The sequence below is a fragment of the Budorcas taxicolor genome, chromosome 1, assembly GCF_023091745.1.
Source record: "Budorcas taxicolor isolate Tak-1 chromosome 1, Takin1.1, whole genome shotgun sequence".
Classification (NCBI taxonomy): Eukaryota; Metazoa; Chordata; class Mammalia; order Artiodactyla; family Bovidae; genus Budorcas; species Budorcas taxicolor.
The window spans coordinates 182,402,754-182,421,676 of NC_068910.1; the positions used below are offsets into that span (position 1 = coordinate 182,402,754).

The 18,923-nt window shown below is 41.4% G+C and overlaps 1 protein-coding gene across 1 annotated transcript in view; it reads left to right on the forward strand.

Moving 5' to 3' along the window:
• Nucleotides 1-532: 532 nt before the first annotated feature.
• The window catches only part of ANKUB1 (ankyrin repeat and ubiquitin domain containing 1), a 31,325-nt gene continuing 12,934 nt past the window's right edge, over nt 533-18,923 (forward strand). Inside the window, exons 1-3 of the mRNA XM_052649403.1 lie at nt 533-622; nt 1,932-2,075; nt 9,931-10,147. Coding sequence (XP_052505363.1) covers nt 533-622; nt 1,932-2,075; nt 9,931-10,147 — 451 coding nt within the window. The remainder of the gene's footprint in view (nt 623-1,931; nt 2,076-9,930; nt 10,148-18,923) is intronic.

Here is an 18,923-nt window from a genome sequence, read left to right on the forward strand (position 1 = left end):
ACAAAGTTGTTATGGAAACCAGAATGCTTCAGCTCAGAGTTATTTACAGAGAGCTTCCAGGATGGTCACATTCAAGAAAATCAACTTTGTTTTGCTTTACTCTGTGCCAAGGCATCCCAATCAAATATCTCTTTCAAAGGGTCATTTGATCAGTTGTACTTGGGCGACTATGGATTCAAGGGTCAGTGGACGGTGGTCACATCACAAATTGTAATTCACATGTGGCATTTTTGTGTTACATGCTTGACACCTGTTCACACTTGCCTCAACCATTGTCAAGCATGCTGGCTTCCGTAATAGAGGAACAGGTGGCTGTTGACTAATGCCATCTGCAGAGATACATTTCCTCCACTGGAGCTGCTGCCAGTATCACCCGAGACTGTGGCCCTGCACGACTGCTCTCTCCACGTTCTCTCAACTCGCCTTTGAGGCTGGACAGTAACAGTGGCCCCGGCCATCATTTTTAATTGTGAATTGGGATTCTCCCAGCTATACAATAGAATTTTGGGGAAAAGCTTCTTCTTTTGAGAAAATGAGAATTTTCATAGCCTTTGAGGGATCTTTTGAACCGTTTGATGTTTCAACAGATGAAACTGTGGAGGCTGTCAAGCTGATGATAAAGGTACGTATTTTGTCCCTGAGCCACTAAGATGCGTTTTAATTTTAACTATGCAGTGAAGCTTAAACTGTCTGTGGGGTAAAGATATTATTGGGTACATTTTCAGCAAACAGGGAAGTAAAACTACTTGAAAATATCATTGTTTGCTTACATAATCACTTGTTAGATAATGTTAACTGTAAATATGCTAGACAGGAAAATTCTCGGGGTGGGGGGGAAATTTAACTTCTCTTCTCTTTATAAGATTCATATGTCTGTGCATTGGCCAGATAGTATTATTGCAATTCTTCATAAAAGGAGAAAAACAAAACACTAACTTTAGGCTGGGTAAGTAGAACATGCCAGTTATCAGACAATGGGTTGTGTGTTGAGCAAGCAACTATAAAGAACCAAAGGACTTGGGATGCAGAGGGGACTTTGGGGCTACAGTCTCATTTTGCATCCAGGAATAACTGCAGTTCAGAGAGGTTGACCATTTAACCTAGGATCGTGGAGCCAGAATAAGAAATAATTTGGGTGCAGTACTTTTCTTAAAAGTTTCTTATAAATGCTCACTCTAAAGTGGGAAATTAAGACAAATATTTAGGAACTGACCATCAAATGGTATTTAACTGGAGATGATCTATTCCCACTTGCTGAGGAGCATTTATTGAATCATAGTTATATGATATTTATTAATTACTATGACCTCTAAAATCTAGATCTTCTAACATAGAGGCTCTTAACCTTTATGTGTCATGGATCCCTTAGGCAGTCTGGTGAAGCCTATGGACTCCTTTTTAAATGCATAAAATAAAATGCATATCCACAAAAAGCAAACCAGTTATATTGAAATACAATTTTCAAAAATTAGAAAACAAATTGGTGACATGTGGGTTTCCTTATTAACACAGCAAGTGTTTTCAGTGTGTCTCATAACTATTACAGTTTCAAAGGAGATCAGTATAAATATTTTGAGATATCTGCAGCAACTATAATGGGATATGAAGATAGCTGTGATTTCTATTGGTGACAAAGTCATAGGAACAGGCAATTATGGCTACTTTAGTTTGTTGCCTATATTCATAACGAAAATTCCAATTTTATTTGGAGTTAATAAAAACCAAATACACATTTTTCCCATCTAAATTCTATCCATAAACTTTTGGGAATATCTAAAGACTCCAGGTTGAAAACTCCTGTCTAAGACTTCTTCCTTCTCTCCCAAACAATTTTATAATACTCAGTAGAAAATGTGAAAGAAAAGAGATTACATGGCTGGTCTAGTAATGTAGAGATGTGCTGTTTTCATAATGTGCTATTGATTTTAAAGGATTATTTCCACATTCCTCTCTCTGAAGATGAACAAGGCAGGAGGTATCTGGAGCTGACGTATGCTGGGGCAGCTCTAAAGGACAGCTGGAGTCTTGCTGATGTTGGAATATCATTTTGTTCAACTCTCAAATGCTTTGTTAAGGTATGATGGATGAACAGAGTAACATTTGTCCAAGATGTCTACCTCATTTTGGATAAACTTATGGATAATTCAACCAAAGTGATTTCGTAACTTAGGAAGAGGTTTTCTCTTCTTGCCTTCCCCTCTCTTCCACTTGTAAAACTAGTCTTGGGCAAAAATCCATGCAGTAAGGCAAACAAGGCATGGAGACTGGATAGAGTTCCCTCATTAACTCCTTTTTTCCCTTCCCTCCTCTTTCCCCGTAAGTTGCCTGCCCCAAAATAGTCATCACAGAGCAACCCGTAAACCAATATGGAAGCAAGACCAAGGAGCAGATCTAGAATACTGATGTGAGAGAAAGAAGGTTAAGTCACTTCTTCGGGTTTACAACAGATTATGGGAATGAGGAAAGGGAAGAAATTCTCCATAACCATAAAAATGAAGGGGCAGTTTCTACACTCAAATCCATCAGCACAGCCATTCGTGAATTAGCTGTATGTACAAACAGAGACAGCATTTTCCATTCATACTGTCCGTAATCAGTGGTGCTTAATTTGGGATCCATGGCTGGGCTTTAAGAACAAAATCCTAAAATGGCAAAATATGCAAAACTATGTACCTGGAGACCTTTGGGGTGAAGGATCCTTAACTTTTAACAATTTCTCAAAGAGACAAGCAATATAAGAGTTGCTCTCTAAGATAGAAATACTATTCAGTACTGGTTCTCTACTCCATATGAAAACACCAACCTCAGGGAACATAGTAGAGTACATATTCTTGGCTAAATGGGGCACTAATTTTCTCATATTTAGCATTTAGAAAATGTTAATGGTAGCTAAAGCTAACTCTTTGTTTTCATGTATTTTACTGATAGACTAAGTGGGAAGTCTATTTTTAAAAGGAATATTCTAAAATATTTACTATTATGTAGTAAAGATAAGTCACAGAAAAATAAACATTGTTTGATCCCCATTTAGGTAAATAAAAAGACTATATTTTTATATGTGTTTTTAATATCTTATAAGCGTTTGTTCATGTATTTTTAAAGTTTATTTTCATTGCCACAACATTTGTTTATAATATTATATAATTTTAATGCATGCAATATTATATTTCTACTCCGTAAACTCTATAGCATGCTTGTCACTAGAAATTTAGTTTCCATTCATCTCTGTACCACTGATCCCCTTTACCCCTGTCATACCCCTTTACCTCCACTTCTTCCTGTCTGCTAACTACTACTCTGTTCACTGTATCTGTGTCTTTGGTTTGATTTGTTTATCTTTTTGGTGTTGCTAGTTTGCTTTTTATATTCCACATGGAGTGAAATCATATGATATTTGTCTTTCTCTGTCTGATTTTACTTAACATAAAATCCTCTGGGTCCATCATGTTGTCGTAAATGGCAAGATTTAATCATTTTATGGCCAAGTAGTTCCATTGTACACCCCCACACACAAATATATATATATATATATATATATATATATATATATATATATATATATATACCACATCTTCTTTATCCATTCTTTTGTTGATGGGCATTTAGGGTTGTTTCCATATCTTGGCTATGGTAAATGATGCTGCAATAAACATGGGCAGGGGTACATATGTCTTTTTGAACTACTGTTGTGCTGTGCAGAAGCTTTTTAGTTCTATAGTTTGATATAGTACTGTTTTCCTTTTGTTCCCCTTGCCTGAGGAGACATACCTGGAAAAATATTGCCAAGACTAATGTCAAAGAGCATACTGCTTGTGTTCTTTTCTATCACATTTTATGGTTTCAGGTCCTACATTTAAGTCTTTAATCTATTCTGAGTTGACTTTTGTGCATGGTAGAGATATTGATCTAGTTTCTTTCTTTTCTCTTTCTTTCTTCTTTTTTTGCATGTGGTTTTCCAGTTTTCTCAACATTTATTGAAGAGACCATCCTTTCTCCATTTTATATTCTTTGCTCCTTTCATGTAAATTAATTGTCCATATATGTGTGGGTTTATTTTGGAGCTCTCAATTCTATTCCATGAATCTATTTTTCCCAATACCATGCCATTTTTATTGATATAGCTTTGTAATATAGTTTGAAACCAGAATGTGTGGTATCTTCAACTTTTTTGTTCTTTTGTCTCAAAACTGCTTTGGCTATTCGGTATCTTCTGTGGTTCCATATAAATTTTAGGATTTTTGTTGTTGTTGTTCTAGTTCTGTGAGAAATGTGCTTGGGACCTCGATGGAGATTGCATTGACTCTGTAGACTGTTTTAGTTATTATGAACATTTTCATAATGTTGATTCTTTGTTTCTAAATACTTAAGTGTGTATTATGAAGCAAGAACAACATTCTCTTACAAAACTATGGTAATACTCAAGCCAGCATTTTCAACATTGCTGAGATATAATTATCTAACACAAGAACTGGCAAAGTTTTGGTTTTTTTTTCTTTGCAGAAGGTTAGATAGTAAATATTTTAGGATTTGTAGGCCATATACTATCACAACAAGTCAACTTTAAAAAAAACTTTATTGGCATACAGTTGATTTACAATGTTGCGTTAGTTTCAGGTGTCCAATCATATTGATTCTTAGAACTAATGGAATATCTTTCTATTTCTTTGTGTTGTCTTCAGTTTCATTCAACAGTTTTAGAGTTTTCAGTGTACAAGTCTTTCGCCTCCTTGGTTAAATTTGTTCCTAGGTATTTTATCCTTTTCATTGTGATTATAAATGGGATTGCTTTCTTAATTTCTCTTTCTGCTAATTCATTGTTAGCATTTAGAAATGCAACAGATTCTTTGTCTTTTCTTTGTTCTTTTTTTTTCCCCTTTGGATGGTAATTGTTCTGTTGGTTTCTGCCATACAACAACATAAATCAGCCATAAGTGTATATATATCCCCTCCCTCTTGAAGGGTAAGGAGAGGGTGGGATGAATTGAGAGAGTAGCATTTTAATATTTACTTACTTATTTGGCATTACACAGAGACATTACTTTGCCAACAAAGGTCTGTCTAGTCAAGGCTGTGGTTTTTCCAGTAGTCATGTATGGATGTGAGAGTTGGACTGTGAAGAAAGCTGAGTGCTTTTGATGCTTTTGAACTGTGGTGTTGGAGAAGATTCTTGAGAGTCCTTGGACTGCAAGGAGATCCAACCAGCCCATTCTAAAGGAGATCAGTTCTGGGTATTCATTGGAAGGACTGATGTTGAAGCTGAAACTCCAATATTTTGGCCACCTGATGTAAGAGCTGACTCATTGGAAAAGACTGATGCTGGGAAAGATTGAGGGCAGGAGGGGAAGGGGATGACAGAGGATGAGATGGTTGGATTGCATCACCGACTCAATGGACATGAGTTTGAGTAAACTCCAGGAATTGGTGATGAATGGGGAGGCCTGGCGTGCTGCAGTTTATGTGGTCGCAAAGAGTCAGACACGACTGAGCGACTGAACTGAATTGAACTGACTTATTTGGCTGCATTGGGTCTTTAGCTGTGGGACAGGGGATCTTCACTGTGGCGTTTGGGTTCTCTTATTGTGGCACGTGAGCTTAGTTGCCCCAAGGCATGTGGGATCTTAGTTCCCCAACTAGGGATTGAACTTGCATCCCCTGAATTGCAAAGTGGATTCTCAACCACTGGACCATCAAGGAAGTCCCTAGAATTGCAACAGATTTTTGAAAGTTGATTTTGTACTCTCCAACTTTGTTTATTATTTCTAATAGATTTTTTTTGTAGAGTCTTTAGGCTTTTCTCTATATAAAATCAAGTCATCCATAAATTGTGACAGCTTTACATCTTCCTTTCCAATTTGAATGCCTTTCATCTCTCTCTCTCTCCCTTTTTTTTTTTTTTTTTTTTTTGCTTAATTGCTCTGACTAGAGCTTCCAATACATGGCATAAGAGTGGCAAGAGTGGGCATCCTTTCCTTGTTTCTTATTTTAGAGGTATTGTTTTTATGTTCTTGAAAGATGCCTAATCATCAGAAAAGGAAATAAAAACAATTTCTTCTGCTTTTCTCCCTCTAATATTCAGAAAATTGTAGTATAATACACTTTTAAGCAGATTAAATTCCATGTTATTTCTTAAATGTCTTTCATGTCTTTAAATATGTATATACATAATGTGTTTTTGGAGAAGGCAATGGCACCCCACTCCAGTACTCTTGCCTGGAAAATCCCATGGACGGAGGAGCCTGGAAGGCTGCAGTCCGTGGGGTCGCTAAGGGTCGGACACAACTGAGCGACTTCCCTTTCACTTTTCACTTTCATGCATTGGAGAAGGAAATGGCAACCCACTCCAGTGTTCTTGCCTGGAGAATCCCAGGGATGGGGGAGCCTGGCGGGCTGCCGTCTGTGGGGTCGCACAGAGTTGGACACGACTGAAGCGACTTAGCAGCAGCAGCAGCAGCAGGTAGTACATTCACATGGTGCTCAAGTCAAATGTTACAGAAGGATATACAATAAAAAGTCTCTCTCCTTTTGGCCCCCAGTTTCTCTCCCCAAAGCAACCAATGTTCATAATTTTACTTACAAAAATATTTCATGACTTCTGCCAATTAAGCATCATCCATCACAGTGATACAAGCTGCCTTTGCACTGAACTCTAAACTTTCCCTAAAGTTCTAAACTACTAATGACAAGAATCAAATGTAGGGGTACAAGACTCTTCCAGAGAGTCCAGGAAGAATAGGATTATAAGTCACAGGACTGGCCAACACGAAGGGTTTAGTTAAAAACTCAAGTTCCACACATTCTTAATGATCTTTATTTTCTCCTTCTCTGGCAGAATTATATTTAGAGAATTTCCCCTGTGGCTCAGCAGTAAAGAATTTGCCTGCAATACAGGTTTGATTCCTGAGTCAGGAAGATCCCCTAGAGGAGGGCATGGCAACCCACTCCAGTATTCTTGCCTGGAGAATCCCATGGAGAGAGGAACCTGGTGGGCTACCGTCCATATGGTTGCAAAGAGTAACTGAGCAACTGAGCATGCACGCATGCATGAAATAGATCTAAGTATTTTCTTTATTGAAAAGTAAGACACTTTGTATGTATCTCTTACCATGGTGCCTCGGTTTGCTTGTAAAGTAGAAAACCTAATTTTACATTTGTCAATAATGGTTTGTTTATGGAATTGCTTATTTAACAGTATCTGACTTTCTTGGGTATAACTACCAGTGTTTCAATGTTCAGAACATTCAGGGAGGGATATCATATAGATAAATGCCTTTTTTATAAATAGATAAGTCAGCAAGTTGCTGTTAATCAATGGTTACCTGCTCCTTCTCTGTAAAACCAATTGGAAGAAGCATCATCAATTGGTATGCCACAGTAGAACTTAAAATGTTGTTCAGTTGCCAGTTCAGTTCAGTTCAGTTCAGTCGCTCAGTCGTGTCCAACTCTTTGCGACCCCACGAATCGCAGGACGCCAGGCCTCCCTGTCCATCACCAACTCCTGGAGTTCACTCAAACTCATGTCCATCGAGTTGGTGATGTCATCCAGCCATCTCATCCTCTGTCGTCCCCTTCTCCTCCTGCCCCCAATCCCTCCCAGCATCAGGGTCTTTTCCAATGAGTCAACTCTTTGCAATCAGATGGCCAAAGTATTGGAGTCCTTCCAATGAAGTCATGTCCAGTTCTTTGTGACCCTACGGACTACAGCACACCAGGTTTCCCTATCCTTCACTAAAATGGGTTAGTGAACTTAAAATGGGTTTCCCACAAAAACAAAGCTTATAAAATGGTGAAAATACAGAGTTAAAATAGTGCAATGAGAACCGTGTTCCAGATGTGTTATGACTTATTTATTCAATACATATTTATGGACAGTCCACTCTGTACTGGGTACTATTCTAGGCACTGGGTGACAACAATGAACAAAACTCAGGCAATAGTTTCCAACATACCCCAGGTTAAAATGAAGGAGGCAAATATTTATTCATATTCTGAAAAATACCTTTTAAATTTATTTTTCTAACATCAAATAGCAGTTAGTTATTAAGGGTGGTTTGGGGCTTTGCTGTTTTGTTTGTACATTCTGCATTTAATTCTAAATATAAATTAAAACCCAGATCAAGGGCTAACTTTAGGGAAATCAGAGTAATCATAAAAGAAATAAGAAATAACTATTACATAAAATATAATTTTTCTCTCTTCCTCACTATCTTTTTATCCAGATTTCATAGGAATTTCTTCCTGGCTATAAATATCATATGGATTAGGAGCCTTAATGGAGCTATAGGAAAACAGGAGCGTGATGAAAGACAAAGGGTGACTCCTATGTCCTTTCCATGTTTTCTGAGGGCGTTTATGAGGAGCTGTTGAGGAAAAGGGTTCTAAGCACTTAAAATTCAATGAGCAGCTCTGCCTGCAGATTAGCTCAGCAGAAGAGAGCTCAACTGCTCCCAGTGATCTGAGTCCCCGAAATGGACCTCAGATAAGAGCGCCACAGCCTAAGCGATCATCAATAACACTACTCCTTAAAGGCTCTTTCAAAGATATCTGCGTGTTGCTCACATTGTGGCAATGTATTATCTGGGAGGTGCACAACGAATTTCATGTATTACAGACCCCAAAGCAGGGAGGGGTTCCTGCAGAAACCCAAGACAATTCTGATAGGAAGAAGCGGGAGGGGAGCAGGAGTTGGGCAAGGGAGCAGTGGCTGGCTGGAGCAGTCACTTGAGGAACCTGGAGGCCAGGCCAGCTTCTCAGTTTTGCTCAAGACCCTGTGAAACCAGTTACTGGGACCCTGGGTGGCAGCTCCGTGAGCTGACATCTGCTGTGGCAGCATCACGCTAAAGAAAAACAAGATCTTCCTGAATCCGCTAAAGAGAAAGTAAAGCCAGTTTCTCTTTTGTTGTTGTGGTTGTAAAATGGAAAATTTTAGAAATTTTAGTAACCTTTCCTTCCCGCCCTTTCCCCATTGGCCCCTTTTGCTACATTTTTTTAGTCCTGGTCTGATTGATTTAACTGTCTTAACAGATTAACATTCTCCTAAACATTCCTTCTAAACTCTCGGATATCTGAGTTCCATCTTAGATTCCAAAACAAAAAGAGCAAAGGAAACTTTTGTCACTTTTATTTAGTGAAAAGTGAAAGTGAAGTCACTTAGTCATATCGGACTCTTTTCGATCCCATGGTATGTAGCCTGCCAGGCTCCTCCATTCATGGGATATTCCTGGCAAGAATACTGGAGTGGGTTGCCATTTCCTTCTCCAGGGGATCTTCTCGAGTACTTCCCTTTTTAAAACAGTAAAAGTAAATACATGCAGTTATTAAAAAAAAAAAAAAGTCAAACCATACAAAAGAGGAAGAGCATAAAATGATAAGCAAAATTCTACTCCTACCCTGAGCTCAGTCCCACTCCCCACAGACAACCTCCTAGAAAGAGTTTTTTAATTGGCTGAGGTTTAGAATCCACAGTATTTCCTTATTAAAGTACATCATGATGGAGGAACTGTTACTAAACTAACACCTCCAGAAGCAGAGCATGGGTATATATGATCACCACTCCTCCTGGGTATCTGGGCCCATAGATAAGAAGTAAGAAGGGACTCAAAGCCCTGCCAAGTCTCCTTCACTTTTCTCAAAGCCATGCTAAGTCGCTTCTTTGTGACCCCATGGACTGGGCTCCTCTATCCATGGGATTCTCCTGCAAGAATACTGGAGTGAGTTGCTATATCCTGCTCCATCAGGGCTCACAAATATCTTCAGACAGAAGCGTGAGACTCAGACCAGAAGTCAAGGCACCTCACTGGCTCTTGCTTGCAACCTTAGTACCCATGCTGTAGGAGCTAGAGGCACTGAGGGCAACACTCCAAGATGTTTGTCCCTCGTCCCAACCCCCAGATAAGACGTATTCTTGAGTTCTCTCCTTTTCTCTTCCCTTAGGAGGAAGATAAGCCCACTCTCTGTGTGTTCAACGCTGTGACCCAAGAGACCATGGCCATCATGGAGGGCATTTCCCTTCTTGGTAAAAAAGTGTCTGATCTGAGAACACTGATAGCTCTGAGATGTGGCTTCCCTGTGAGTGTCTTCTGTCTTCGGACCCCAGAGGGACTGGAGATGTACGACTGCAACCTGCTCAGGGACTACCAGACAGACCTCGGTACCCCTCATGATGTGTGATAGCACCTACTACTCGGCACTCGGGTTCTTTGATACCAGATGCACCACAGGAGGGGGGTTGTTTCTACACTAAAACCTCTATAGGTGCAGTGTGGATGTAAATTATCAAATTTATGTAAATTACCCCCCTTCTTTGAGGCGTCTCCGTGGTGGCCCAGAGATAAAGAATCTACCTTCCAATGCAGGGACACGGGTTCCATTCCTGTGCAAGGAACTAAGAGCCCCACATGCTTTGGGGCAACTAAATAAGCCTGCTCACTGCAACTAGAGAAGCCTGCATGCCACACTGAAGACCCAGCACAGCAAAAAGAAAAAAAAAAAACTCTCTTTGTTGTCTGGGTCTGTAGACTAGAAATAAGAACCTTCTCACAGTCTCAAGAGCTTCCCCAGTGGCTCAGCGGTAAAGAATCTGCCTGCAATGCAGGAGATGCAGGAAATGCAGGTTCAATCCCTGGGTCAGGAAGATCCCCTGGAGGAGGGCATGGCAACCCTCTCCAGTATTCTTGCCTGAAGATCCCTGTGGACAGAGGAGCCTGAAAGGCTACAGTCCATGGGGTTGCAAAGAGTCGGACATGACTGAGCATGCACACACTATGCTACACAAGTGGCATTTGTCTTCAAGCAGCTGATGACCTAGTTATTTAATGAAATGACAAAAGATAAGTGAGAAAACCAGGGTGACTTTTCTTCAGGCTTGTGCTGCTCAGGTCATGATGAGACACTTTAGAGACTGAAGAGAATTCAGAAATGGCCTGGTTCAACCTCTATTTTTGTTTTTTTTTTGGTTGCACCATGTGGCATCAGGATCTTACTTCCCCACAAAGGATCAAACCTGTGCCACCTGCAATGGAATTATGGAATCCTAATCATGGGACCACCGGGGAATTCTCCCAACCCATAATTTTTTCTAGATTTAAAGAAAACAAAAAGATTCTATATGCTTAAATTACTTGCTCGGGGTATGTCAAGGATAACACACTTTAAAATGATCCTCAAAGAAGGAGGTGCTGAAGTTGACGTAAGTAGACAGGAGTCAGAAAATGATACAGAAAGCTGTCAGAGTCGGAAGCAGAACAGGGATTCTGCATTGTCACAGATGATGAAGAAGAGACTGTTTGCTGGATGCTGGTAAAAGACCAAAGACAGTGTATGATTAAAAACCTTTTGATCTGGCTTAAAGGTCATTGGTGAGCTCAGAGAGAGCAATTTCAATAAACCGGATGGAGACAGAAAGGTTGCAGGCATTACAAAGATTACAGGGATAAAGGGCTCTTTTGGTGATAGAATGTCTGAGAATTAACTTATCAAACATTGATCAAAGCTAAACATTTCCTAATGTTTGTGATTTTCTAATTTTATGACTTCAGGTTTAGTGACACATTATATAGGTCCAATAGACAAAAACATGCGCACACACACACACACACACACATACACCTTTTCTTGAATCAACCTATACAGGACAGAATGATGCCATTTGGTACTTCACACTGTGAACACCTCATGGCATGTATTCATGGCCCAGACTGAGCATATCACATCTGAGAGACTATTCCAAGAAAAGGGTCCTGTCAGCTCAGGCCGCGAAATCTAGGTGGGCTCCAGCGCCCCTCAGCCAGACTTTAGGCCACTTAGAGACCTACTGTCTAGAGAAGGAAATGGCAACCCACTCCAGTGTTCTTGCCTGGAGAATCCCAGGGACGGGGGAGCCTGGTGGGCTGCCGTCTATGGGGTTGCACAGAGTCGGACACGACTGAAGCGACTTAGCAGTAGCAGCAGCAGAGACCTACTGTGCCATTTTAATTCCTTTTATATATGAGAAAACTGAGGCTCAGAGAAGTTAAGTGACCTTGTTCAAGGTCATATGGGTAATGAATAGTCATCTCACATTCAGGGTGGAGCTCTTTCCAACAACTTTTACTGTCAACCCAGTGTCTTTACTGATACCTATTTTATTTGTCCTCTTAAAGTTCTGATCAGTGTTCTGTTTTGATTTCCATTAAGGGAAACCCAAGCCAGAGACATGGTTTCCACGTTCAGAAAGAAAAAGCCCAAATCAGACAGGCAAATACGGTCCCCAGAGTATGCATGAGGAATCCAAGAACTTGGGATATAGGGACCACACAGGGAGAGGATGGAGACCTTCCCTAGAACAGGCACTGTTGCTTGCCCTTGCTTTCCTGAATAGCTGAGGCATGGTAGATGGGTTTGGAAGTACAGAGTGGGTGGATCCAGGTTTTGTAAATATATACAATGTGGGGAACCCACTTTAAAAAATTAAGAGTAAAGAATTAGACAGTTCATGTAGGAAGAGTCCTTAAGTTTAAGTCTCATTAGTTTTACTTTTGGTTATAAATTTTAGTTGTACTTTCTGGAGCAACATAGCACTTTAAAAATAAGTTGCTATTTTCTAACAGAATTCCTAAGCTTATGAAGGAATTTAATGTTTGACAAAGGAGGCATTACAGCTCAATTTGGATGGAAGGATTATCTACTAAACGGTGCCTACTCACTCGCCTAGAAATTTGCTAGAAATTCCAAAGTTAAGCATTAAGAGAAAAACCATCCATTGTCACCTTTGATCTTTGAGAAATTAGAACTGCTTTACTACAAAAAACTGAAATTAATAGTTAAAACACCTGTAACATTTGTTCACGTAAAATACTCTGCTGGTGAGGGTCCTGGAATAGGCAGGTAAGTCTGGATTAACAATTGGTAAGATGGAAGAAGACAGAAGGTGAACCTTAGAGAGATCCAGCAGGGGCCCGGTAGATGAATCAGCACCAGGAATTTATTTTGTTTTGTTGTTTGGTATTTAGTTGTCAAGTCCTGTAGGACTCTTTGAGACCCCACGGACTATAGCCTGCCAGGCTCCTCTGTCCATGGAATTTCCCAGGCAAGAATACTGGAGTGGGTTGTCATTTCCTTCTCTAGGGGATCTTCCCCACCCAGAGAGCGAACCCATGTCCCCTGCGTTGCAGGCAGATTCTTTACTGCTGAGCCACCAGGAATCAATGAATGAATGACATAAAAGGTAGGAAATGAGGCAAGCTGGTTGCTGACACTGGAGCCTCTGTCAACATGTAAGAGAAATCTAACCCCAGAGACTAGGATTCAGAATAAGAATTCTCCAGGTTCTGAGCTCAGAGAACAGAGGTGGGATCTCAGTTCTGAAACCCCAAAGGTAGAGTAGCATACTGAGACTTGTGCTCTGAGGCATAAGATGGGGGCTTGGTCTCTTATTCCTGGAGGAATAAGGCAAGTTATTAAAACAGGACAACATCTGATCAGGATGAATAGGAAGAGCAACTTTCCACCAAACTTCTGAGCTGCTGGCCTGCCATGTTAACACATCCTCTGCTACTGAAATTCAGACTGTTCCAGTCATTCAAATGGAGACTATGTGGCCTCACTGTGGAGGACCAAGGAGCCTAGGGTAGAGTGCTAAGCTAAAGCTTTTCAATGCTCATGTGTGAGTGATTTTCATAAATTAAAAACATAGTAAGTCACTTAAGTTGGGAGATGATATCAGTATACTTGGTACAGTGTTTAAAATCTCTTGTTTCTAGTGCTAGTCATAGAAATTCAATATTTTATTTTAAGATTTTCTCTTGATGTGGACCATTTTTAAAGTCTTTAGTGAATTTGTTACCACATTGCTGCTGATTTTTATGTTTTGGTGTTTTGGCCCACAATGTATGTGGAATCTTAGCTCCCTGACCAGGGATCAAACCTATACTCTCTGTGTTGGAAGATGAAGTCTTAACCACTGGACTGTCAGGAAAGTCCTCAAATATTTTACAAGAAAGTTTAAATACAGCAAGAAGCTTTAGAAAAACAAATCTATTATGTCGGGGATAATCCATGTTTTGGAAAATGTTTATGAAGGCATTTCTAGAGTGTATTTGTAGAACTGCTACTCAACCTCTACAGAATAATTCCATAATTCTCCAGCAAGAGAGTGAGTTCTCCTAGCTGAGGCCAGACTTGTGAGGGTTAAGGTAGGCTAGGAGCTTTGAGGGTATTAATGCAGACCAGGCTCTGTGAGTAAACACGCCATCAACTAGCAATCAACCCACAAAGGACAATGAGGCCAAGGTCAAGAAATCCTAGGGCCAAGAGTAAGGGAAGAAGAGCCCCACTTCAAGACTACAGATTGTAACATTCTATAAAACGAAGTTGCTCAGTCGTGTCTGACTTTTTGCGACCCCATGGACTGTAGCCTACGAGGCTCCTCCGTCCATGGAATTTTCCAGGCAAGAGTACTGGAGTGGGTTGCCATTTCCTTCTCCAGGAGATCTTCCCGACCCAGGGAACGAACCCGGGTCTCCCGCATTGTAGGCAGACACTTTACCGTCTGAGCCACCAGGGAAGTCCAAGCACAGCAGAAAACGTGTTTGCTAAGAGAACAAAGAGCTTGAGCTCCAAGCATCCTCACCTTGTCCTGAAGGATCCCGGATGAGAACCCCAAGATGAAAGGTTGTTGTTGAATCACGACGCCGGGATTTTTGGCCCCGGAGGAGAAGAATTCAATCCGGGGCCAGAGACGAGGCTTGATCACTCAGAGCTTTTGTGTAATAAAGTTTTATTAAAGTATAAAGGAGATAGAGAAAAAGCTTCTGACATAGGCATCAGAAGGGGGCATAAAAAATACCCATTCTGTAAAAGGGAGGGATCAAAAACAAAACAAACAAAACCACATGAGAGGGATCAGCAGGAAGAACATGTGTGGGTGTCTACCTGTGAAGTGGAGGCAAGAAGGGCAAGAGCAGAGAAGCAAAAAGGAAAGAAAGAGAAGAAAGGTAACTGAAAAAAAGGAGGCTTTCTAAGCATTCAAAAGAATCCTAGAGATGTGAATTCCAAGCCAAATTCTACTCCCAGCTCACTGAGTAATTCAGACAATTCTCCATGGGCTGGTCTTTTAGGATCTTTTTTTTTTTTTGGCTGTGCTGGGTCTTTGAGAGGGCTTTCTCTAGTTGCAGAGAGGAGATGCCCTGAGGCATGTGGGATCTTAGTTCCCTGATCAGAGATTGAACCCATGTCCCCTGCAAATTCTATACCTCTGGACCACCAGGGAAGCCCTGGGGGATCTTCTTATCTTCAGCCTTTTGTGACTCTAAGGCTACTGCTGTTATGAATATTCTACCTTCCTTCTTTCTCACCTACAAGTATTTATGGTGAACCTGTCTGAGCCTGAGGATATGTGTGGATGAGCCTAGTCACACACTGTCTCATCATCACTTTGGCATGCAACTTCTGGGGCCATCATATTGAGTCAAAAGCAATCAATCCATCTGCTGTCCAGTGACCTCAGCTCTCCTAGCTGAGGCAATTAGAGTCTCTCTTGGAGACAAGCATAACATAGAGGACAGGAACAAGGGCCCATGAGCCAGATTGTCCAAGTCCAACACCTGGTTCCACTACTTACTGGTTATGTAAAACCTGGGGGTTACTTCATCTTACAGTGCCTCAGTTTCCTCAGCTGTCAAATGGAGAAAATAATACAACCCATCACTTAGGGTTGTTGTGAATTTTAAATTATGAAGTTATTCATGTACTTAGAACATATAATAAGCATTCAGTGAATATTAGCTATTCATATTCAATATATTACTATTATTATTACTAACTATCATTCTTGTGAATTCAAACTGGGAAATGTAGAGAGACAAAATTGGTTATCAGTAGGGGTGAAAAATGAAAAGTGTCAAGAAGTAAGGTTGCGTTACAGCAAATCCATGTGGCATGCATGCCAAAGTTGTGATAGGACAGAAACTCCGGGAGTAAGCAGGGCAGCCTGTCAGTGGAGAAAGGAGAGCACCCAAAGAGACCTAGAGGGCATGAGAGAGAGATCCTGGGACCCATGGGAGAGATGGCCCATTTTGAGAGGTGTCTTGGATCCTTAGAAATCAAGATGTCATTATCTCGATATAATAAGCCCCATTTTCTCGAGGGTCTCCTTGCAACCCAAGAGCATAATTAAAATACAGCCCATAGACTGGATGAAACATAATGCTTGGGCTCAAAGAGTTCTCTTTTAGTGTTTGTCAACTGGCAATTCCAAAACAAAAATGTATGTTCAATGACAAAAGAGTTTCCAAGTATTCTCTGGTAACCAGCTGAACAGTCATTCATTCTATCTGGAGAAGTAAGAGGATGGTGCAGTCAAAGAGGGCTTCCTGGAGGAGGTGATGCCAGGATTGCATCGTAAACTATTGAGAGAAAAGTGGGAGAATCAGAAGAATTTAAAAGAAGGGATATCAAAAGAAGCCACAAATCCAGAAACAGCCTGGGGTACAGAGAGAAATACAGGCCGTCTACTGAGCTACTAAGGGTTAGGAGGGCAGTACATGGCCAGAACGTGTTTGAGCTGTGGGTCAGAACTTCATTCAACAAGTATTTACTGATCATCCACCATGAGCCAGGCACCTTTCGGGAAAACAAGCACAGACTTGTGAGCTAGAGTGGCAAGTTTCCAGGGACTTCCCTGGTGGTCCAGTGGCTAAGACCCAATGCAGGGGGCACAGGTTCGATCCCTGGTCATGGGACTAGATTCTACACGCCACATCTAAAGATCTTGCATGCTACAACTAAGACCAAAGCCAAATAAATAAAAGTCTTTTTTTATTTTTTTTTTAAGTAACAAGATTCCTACTGTCTTGAAGCTCGCTTTTCAGTGGGGAAGGCATGCATCATCCAGCAGAAAAATATCCAATTTTAAATAGAATGAAGAACTATAAAAGAAAGCAGAAGGGAATAGAGAGTGGTATGGTAAGGTGGGGAGAGGTTATTGTAGATGGTTGGCTAGAGCAGGAGATGACATCCGAGCAGAGAATTGAATAAAGACGGGGAGCTTGTGGGGAGCTTTCAAGGTAGATTTAGGTGAGAGATTATCTAGGCCTCAAATAGGACAGAGCTGGTTGAGATGGAGGTGAGAAAACAAGAGTAAAACTGTCAGGTCTTAGTGATTGTATGAGCTTCCCAGGTGGCTCAGTGGTAAAGAATCTGCCTGCCAGGCAGGACACACAGCTTCAATCCCTGGGTCAGGGAGATCCCCTGGAAAAGGAAATGGCAGCCCATTACAGTATTCTTGCCTGCAGAATCCCATGGACAGAGGAGCATGGTGGGCTACAGTCTATGGGGTCGCAAACAGCTGGACACGACTGAGTGACTAAAGAAAAACAAGTGATTGTATAGATGTTGGGGGCGTGAGAGAAAGGAAGGGATGGAGAACAATTCCCAGGTTTCCAGTTCAGGCAGCAAGGAAGGAAGATGGTGGTAACACAAACTGAGACACGGCACAGGAGGAAAAGCAGGTTGGGGGGGAAAGGGTGTCTTTCACAATAGTAGGTTCCAGCATGATCCCTTGGCTGGTGATGTCCCCGGCAGAAGCAATCTGCAGCTGGAGCAGAGGCCTGCCTGGAGTTTGCGGACTCAGGGGTGAGGGCACAGGGGTGATCAACGATGCCATCAGTGGCACTGAGGTGGCCTGTCAGTCAGCCAACAAACTTGGAGTGGGCTCTTGTATCCTCACAGAGGACCATCTGTGAACACTCAGCAAGTGGCAGGTGGTGTGGTGAGTCCTAAAGGATTTTCCTCTTCAGTAGGCCATGAAAAAAAATGTCCAAACTAGTAAAATGATTTCAAGTACTGATGATAGGGACTATGAAGAAGTAAAAGTAAGGTCACAGAATAAGGGGTTTCGGGGAGGGTGGGTTGTGGCAGAAATTGCTTTAGCCACGGTGACTGAGATGGTCCTCTGTGAGGATACAATGTTGAAGGCAAAGCTGAGTAACAAGGACACTGCCCTGTGGACCTGGATAAAGCCCCTTTGAAGCAAAAGAAATTGTAGGTCTTTCGATCCTCAGATGGGAGTGGACTTCATGTATCTGAAGAACAGGTGAATGGTCAGAATGGCCAGAACAGAGTGAGGGAGGCAGGCTGAAGGAGCAAGGTCTGAGTGGGTCAGATGGGGAGGAGCCCGTTTTTGTTTTTTTCTCTTTCTGGTCACACTGCAAAGGTTGTCTTTCACAACAGTAGGGTTCTAGCATGATCCTTCGGCTGGTGATGTCCCCGGAAGGAGGAAGCTGCAGCTGGAGCAGGGGCCTGGCTGGAGTTTGGACTCCAGCCAGGGGATCTTAGTTTCCCAACTAGGGATCAAACCCATGCCCCTTGCAGTGGAAGCATGGAGTTTAAACCTCTGGACTTTCAAGAAAGTTCCCAAGACTGGGTTTTATCCTGAGGGAACACAGTAAGAGCAGAAGCCTGAGGAAAGATTCCTGGGAAACACCAGCCTGAAGGACAAAGGGAATGTAGTCAGAAAGCCAGGAGCAGGCAGGCTTTTGTGGAACAAGTGATGAGTCCTCCAGCTGCAATGCAATTATGTTCATAATGCAGAATGGCTCCTGTTTTGTGAAGGCGACAACGCAAGGATTGTTCGTCTTCACCCATAGCCCACAACATAAGCTAAAGACCCAAGAAGTCCATGTGTCCTGCCACCGTTGAGTTTCTCTTTCAACACAACAGCTTACATTTACATGGTGATGTATAGATCAGCAAGGAATCAGCGTCCACAGGACTACTTTAAGATAGCTGCAGAAAGAAGTCCAGCATTGTATGCTTTACACTGTGCAGATGAGAAAATGCAAGTGTACAGAAGTTAAAAAGTTTTTCCAAACTAATGTAGGCCTAAGCTAAAGACAGCATCTCTCTTTCTCTCGCACTTTTAGGCATCCCTGTCTCCTTATTCAAAAGCT